General features: G+C 42.2%; 1 protein-coding gene across 3 annotated transcripts in view; it reads left to right on the top strand.

Moving 5' to 3' along the window:
• RCBTB2 (RCC1 and BTB domain containing protein 2) overlaps positions 1–3,926 on the top strand; it is a 103,125-nt gene extending 99,199 nt beyond the window's left edge. Inside the window, exon 14 of one of the 3 annotated variants that reach the window (XR_012881390.1) lies at positions 3,652–3,733. Coding sequence is in view for 2 of the 3 variants with exons in the window: in XM_075852240.1 (XP_075708355.1) it covers positions 3,652–3,792 (141 nt within the window). In the remaining variant the exon portion in view is untranslated. Of the gene's footprint in view, positions 1–3,651 lie in introns of all 3 variants that reach the window. The other 2 variants (XM_075852240.1, XM_075852243.1) reach the window with 2 other exon arrangements.
• The last annotated feature ends 2,933 nt before the right edge of the window (positions 3,927–6,859 follow it).

Here is a 6,859-nt window from a genome sequence, read left to right on the forward strand (position 1 = left end):
GTGGGCATGAAATCACTCTCTCTGACTTCAGTTGCTCCAAATGAAGTCGTGTGAAAGTAGTTGTTATAACATGGCTCTTGATTTGAGGAGTTAGCAAGTCTGTTCTCTGTACCTTGCCTTCAGAGCAGCACATACCTGGTGCCTCCTTGGGAAACTTTAAGGCACCACAGAAAGCGCATGGAATTTCCATTTTGCCAATGACAACCAATCTATGTTGGCCATAGTCCATGGTTGGATCATAATTGAAAGCAGCATCCTGCATGAAAGCCCACACATCAGCACGCTGAACATCACGATGTGCTCTATCAGTTTGTTTTCTGGCCTGGGTTTGGGCAGGAGTCCCTGCACTTATGAGAGCCGCCTGTCTGATCTCTTGCTGAGAAAGCCGGACCCGAATTTGCTAAGGAGTTTCAGCAGCTCGAGCAGTAGTATGACTCATTTGATGAGCTTGGAATCGGGCAAGAGTTTGCTGAGGTGTCCCTGCAGCTTTTCTCCTGGCCATTGGAGAATTGCTGCCAATTGAAGGAGTTCTTGTTGGTGGCATTTTGCAAATTGAAGTTTGGGGTTAGTTGAGTTCAAATTTGCTAAGTTTATATCCTGAAAGTGTAGTGGCTGGCTTAGAAGCCAAGTGCAATACACTCTGGCCATGAGATTTAGGTTTCACGTTTCTAGAGTGGCGTTAAAAGGCTCTGTCACTAGTTTAGTAATGCTCTATCTCATATCTAATCTAATAGGCGCTGTCACACTCATAATGGTAGTGAAAATTGTGTCCCAAAACGTTTATTATTTTAAGTTATGAGCATTTTTCTAAATATGTAAATGAGCCTTTATTATTAATGCGTTTTTTCGGAAGGAATATACTGCGGGTCCCAGGTCGGATACGCTGCACAGTTTTTACAACGCATATTTGACCAGTGGCAACCCGGCCTTAAAGAGGCTCTGTCACCACATTATAAGTGCCCTGTCTCCTACATAAGGAGATGGGCGCTATAATGTAGGTGACAGTAATGCTTTTTATTTTAAAAAAACTATCTGTTTTCACCACTTTATTAGCGATTTTAGATTTATGCTAATGAGTTGCTTAATGCCCAAGTGGGCATACTTTTACTTAAGACCAAGTGGGTGTTGTACAGAGGAGTGTATGACGCTGACCAATTGTATTGGCGCTACATTATAGCGCCAATCTCCTTATATAGGAGATAGGGCACTTATAATGTGGTGACAGAGCCTCTTTAAGGTTGTCTCATATAACCTCTGTTAGAACATTACTTTAAGGCTGGGTTCTCACGTCGTGGTTTGAATGCAGTTTTGCCACGAATCGCAACAAAACCCTGCCATTTTGCCATGCTTTTTTTGTAAAATTGCTGGAAAAAGGTGCCATTTTGCCGCACTTAGTGGCACAAAAAGGATTTAACCACTTGCTGACACATGCTGTGAATACCATCAGTACACAGCCTAATGTACTGGCATATAAATATATGCCAGTACGTTACAGTTAAAAAATCAAAATGAAAAATCCCTCTATGGGATTAAAAAAAAAAAGTTAAATTAATTTAAAAATAATAATAATATTAAATAAAAAAAAAAATAGTTCCAAAAATAATAATATAGACATATTTGGTATCGCCACGACCGTAACGACCTGTACAACAAATGTATAACATTATTTATGATCGGTGTATGGTATAAAAATAAAATAATAAAACTGCAGCGGATTTGTTTTTTTCTGCATTTTTGCCAAAATAAAAATGTATATAAATTAAACGATAATGTATTTATACCAAAAAATGGTACCTACATAAAGTACAACTCGTCCCGCAAAAAACAAAGTCTCATACAACTATGTCGTACAAAAAATAAAAAGGTTCTGAGCGTCGGGATGCAAAGAGGGAAATATAAAAAAAATTGTTCTGTCCTCAAGGCCAAAATTGGCCGTGTCCTTAAGGGGTTAAACTGCGATGTGAGAACCCAGCCTTAGGCCCCATGCACACGACCGTGCCCGCAATCCCGGCCCGCGATTGCGGGCACGGCCGGCTGCTGACTGACAGCCGCATTTTCGGGCCGTGCCCCCATACAAAGTATGGGAGCACGGCCCGCAAAATGCGAAAGAACGGACATGTTCCATAATTCCCGGCACTGACACCCTTCCGTAGTGCTACGGAAAGGTGTCAGTGTTCAATGAAAGTGAATGGCTCCGTTTTTGCGGACCGCAATTGCGGTCCGCAAAAACTGAGGTTTTTTGCTGTCGTGTGCATGGGGCCCTAGACAATAAGAGTTCTACCAATGGGTAGCACTGTATTGTTGTACCGTCATAGCCCCTCATTTCAGTTAGATAAGTATGCTTTAAAAAAAAACTTTTCCATTAACTAAATTTGCTTTTTAATGATCATTTATGCATTTACTACTAAGCAATTGAAATGTGGAATTTAAATTTGCATTTTTAATGTAACCCGTATGATTTAAAGGGAATGTGTCGCTAGAATTTTTTTATTTTTTTTTTCCGTTAAACAGTTGGTGTATAAATGATTAAACATTGTTCTAATTTCGTAAATTTTTTCACTAGTCAGGAAATATTATAAATTAGATTCTAAGTTATAACATTTCCGAATGCTGGTCACTAGATGGAGCAATTCCCAAAATTGCAGCATTGGCATGTGGTAAAGCAACCACATTGCTTTATGCTGCAAAATTTGAGAAAACACACTCGCTCTAGTGAGCTCTCAGAATCCCCCCTCTTTTATCCTGGCTAGTGCCGGGAGAAACGAGGGGATTGAACGGTCAAACTTCCTACACTGTGTGTCGCCATTTTTTGAGCTAATACACAGTGTAGTAGGTTTACATACAGTAGTAATCACACACTAAAACACGTACATACACAGAAATAACTTACCTGCTCCTGCCTTCGCCGGTCCGTCCGCTCCGTCTGCTCCCTCCGCTCCAAGTGCTTGCATTAGAACACAAGTCCGGAAGCCGCGACCGGAAGTAGTAATCTTACTGTCCGGCCGCGGCTTCCGGTCCACAAGAAAATGGCGCCGGACGTTGCTCGGCCGAAGACCTTCCATTTGGACTGTGTGGGAGCGGCGCATGCGCCGTTCCCACACAGACGGCGTACAGCATAGTGAATGGAACGGGTCCCGTTCGCATTCTCTATGGGACTGTATGTGCCGTATTCAATGTCTGTATGTGTCGTTAATCGACACATACAGAGATGGGAAAAAAAAATGGCAGCCCCCATAGACAAGAAAAAGTGCAAAAATAAAAAAAAGTAAAACAAACACAGAAATAAATAAAAAAAAATTCATAAAACACTAAAAGCAAATTGATATAAAAAATATTTTTTTCGCGACACCCTTCCTTTAAGTAACATTAAAGGGTAAATCCACCTACACGATGCAGGTTTGTTTTTTTTCTTTGTATCTTCTGACTCCTATGACTGGACATCAGGCATCTTTGAACAGACTGGTCCAAAAATACTGCTATGCTTATATCGTTACTGCTGCAGATTTATTGTACACTGCCTATAATCTATAATTTAATAACTCTTTTGCAAATTCACTTGTTTTTTTAATCCAAAAAAGTAGGCATCGGATAAACCCCTTATTGTGTTCTCTATGTTAAGTAATGTCTCTACAACAAGATGTTTGTTTCTAGGACCTGGAAGAGTTCTGTTTTAGATTCTGCATAAACCATATGACTATGGTTACCCAGACGGACGCCTTTGCTAATATGGACAATGATCTTCTAAAGATCTTTATCAATAAGGCAAGCAAATCTGGTGCCTTCAAGAACTGACTGGTATCTTGCAAGACTATGTTGCTTATTTTGTAGCTGAACCTGAATACAAGCAATTACTTTTTGGTCAGATAACAAATGTATCAAAATTGGATTTCTTGTAAAATAAATGTATTCTGATCATTTACAACCTCCAGGCAGTTGTGAAACCACCTCCTCTTCAGGACAATAGAGAATGAGACTTTTAATACTAATAATTGTCAGAATGCAAATGATTTTACACTCTTTTTAAATTTTGGATGGTTGGCAGTTTAGAAAGTAATCTCAATACGCTATGTAATTTGGAGCACTAAATATTTCATCAGTTACCTCTACTAGAGACTAATTCAGATGAGCTTTACATAAGCAGCTTAGGATGCTGGTTGACTTCAATTTATACTGCTTCATTTAAAGGCAATGTGTCGCTAGAAATTTTTTTTAATTTTTTTTTAGTTCAACAATTATTATTTGAGTGATTACACATTGTTATAATTTTTTCACAAGTCAGGAAATATAAATTAGATTCTGATTTATAACATTTCCATGTGCTGGGCACTAGAGGGAGCAGTTCCCAAAATTGCAGCATGGTCAATGTGGTAAAGCAACCTCATTGCTTTATGCTGCAAATTTGGGGTAGACACACTCTCTCTAGTGTCCTCACACAATCCCCCCTCCCTTATTCTGGCTAGTGCCAGGAGAAGGAGAGGTTTGAATCTTCAAACCTCCTACACTGTGTGCCGCCATTTTCTGAGCGACTGCACAGTGTAGAAGGATTAGATACAGGGCTCAGCAGACAGTATCACACGAACATACACGAACATAATACACACATCACATACACGAGCATAATACACACATCACATACACGAGCATAAATTACCTGCCGCCTCCGCTCCTATGCCTTGCACCTTCGCTTCTTTGAACATATGTCCGGAAGTCTCGGCTGGAAGTATTCATCTTACAGTCCGGCAGCGGCTTCCGGTCCACATGAAAATGGCACCGGATTTCGCTCTGCGAACGAGCTTCATTTTGGTCTGTGTGGGAGCAGCGCATGCGCCGTTCCGACACAGACGGTGTACGCTGCAGAGAATGGAACGGCTCTCATTCGCATTCTCTGTGGGGTTGTATGTGCCATATTCCATCTCTGTATGTGTCGTTAATCGACACATACAGAGATAAAAAAAAAAAATGGCAGCCCCCATAGAGAAGTAAAAAGTAGAACACAAGAACACAAATAAATAAAATTTATTTTAATATCATACTAAAAGCAATATTATATAAAAAAGAAAAATTTCATGACACCTTCCCTTTAAGTCTAAATATCCAGTAGAATATTGTGCAAGATGTAGTGTATTCTGCTCATTCTGAAAGCCGCAGAGGTGTCAAGGCAACAGAAACAATTGTTCTGTACTTGGATGATTGCATGGTGGTGTACTTCTCTCACATACAAATTGCTTCAGTGAGTCCTAAGGCCTCATGCACGTCCTCATGCACGTGAGCGTTGGCAAGTAAGGGTGCAAGGGAAATGTATAGTGTTTCCTCCAGCGAGGATCCTCAGCTAGCCGGCTTCTATTGAAAAATGAGTTGTCTGTGACAACCTCACTACCTTTAGGCTGGATTCACACGAACGTGGCATTTTTGCGGATGCAAAAACGCAGCGTTTTGCGCGCGCAAAAACCACTTGACCGCTCCGTGTGTCATCCGTGTATGATGCGCGGCTGCGTGATTTTCACGCAGCCGCCATCATAGAGATGATGCTAGTCTACGTCAGTCACTGTCCAGGGTGCTGAAAGAGTTAACTGATCGGCAGTAACTCTTTCAGCACCCTCGACAGTGAATTCCGATCACCATATCGAGCAACCTGTTAAAAAAAAAAAAAAAAAAAAAGACGTTCGTACTTAACGAGAACTTCCCTCCCGGCTGTTGCCTTGGTGACACGTCCTTGGTGACGCGCCTCTCTTGACATCTGGCCCCACCTCCCTGGATGACGCGGCAGTCCATGTGACCGCTGCAGCCTGTGCTTGGCCTGTGATTGGCTGGAGCTGTCACTTGGACTGAATTGTCATCCCGGGAGGTCAGACTGGAGGAAGAAGCCGGGAGTTATCGGTAAGTCAGAACTTCTTTTTTTTTTTTTTTTTTACACGTTCATGTATATTGGGATCGTAAGTCACTGTCCAGGGTGCTGAAACAGTTAGTCACTGTCCAGGGTGCTGAAAGAGTTAAACTATCTCCTGACGTCGCGTAGCGGAAATGTTTTTGCCGGGTTCGGCCAAAACGAGTTCGGCCGAACCCGGTGAAGTTCGGTTCGGTTGTCCGGGTTCGCTCATCTCAAAGACACTCCGTTTGGATGTTTGTAAACAGAAAAGCACGTGGTGCTTTTCTGTTTACATTCATCCTTTTGACAGCTCTTCCGTGCGGCATGCGTGGTTTTCACGCACCCATTGACTTCAATGGGTGCGTGATGCGTGCAAAACGCCGAAAGAACGGACATGTCGTGACTTTTTTTCAGCGGACTTGCGCGTTGCATGGACGTTTTTCCCGTTCGTCTGAATAAAGCCTTAGTCTCAGATCAGTTAATATCACACGGCCCGTCGTGGGCCGGGTAAACGAGTGCCGATCAACGAAACCGCTTGTTGATCGGCACTCATTTGCTCCTGTCACAGGGAGCTTGTATGGGGACGAGCGCTCGTTACTCCAATCGCTCGTCCCCATACATTATTATCCTGTCTGCAGCGCATCTCCCTGTTTGCTGCCAACAACGATATTTAACTTTTTTAAAACCATACGATCAGCAGATGAATGATCGTTTGCCTGATAATTGGCCCGTGTAAAAGATAACTGGCCCAAAGACTTCCTATTGAGCCCGTACATCGATTTCCGGAAAAAGTAAAACAGAAACTAGCGCTTCTGCCACTTAGTTTTAACGATTGGTGGGGGGGGGGTCTCAGTGCTCAGACCCCCACCAATCAAAACTTTTGACATGTCACAAGTTTGTCGAATACTTCGTTACCCTCAATGCAAGTCAGTAAGACGTCTCATGCGTAGTTGCCCTTGAGCCGTCCTATGATGCTGCACTGTGAAGTGTAGC

The sequence above is a fragment of the Rhinoderma darwinii genome, chromosome 2 (assembly GCF_050947455.1).
Source record: "Rhinoderma darwinii isolate aRhiDar2 chromosome 2, aRhiDar2.hap1, whole genome shotgun sequence".
In the NCBI taxonomy this organism is placed as follows: domain Eukaryota; kingdom Metazoa; phylum Chordata; class Amphibia; order Anura; family Rhinodermatidae; genus Rhinoderma; species Rhinoderma darwinii.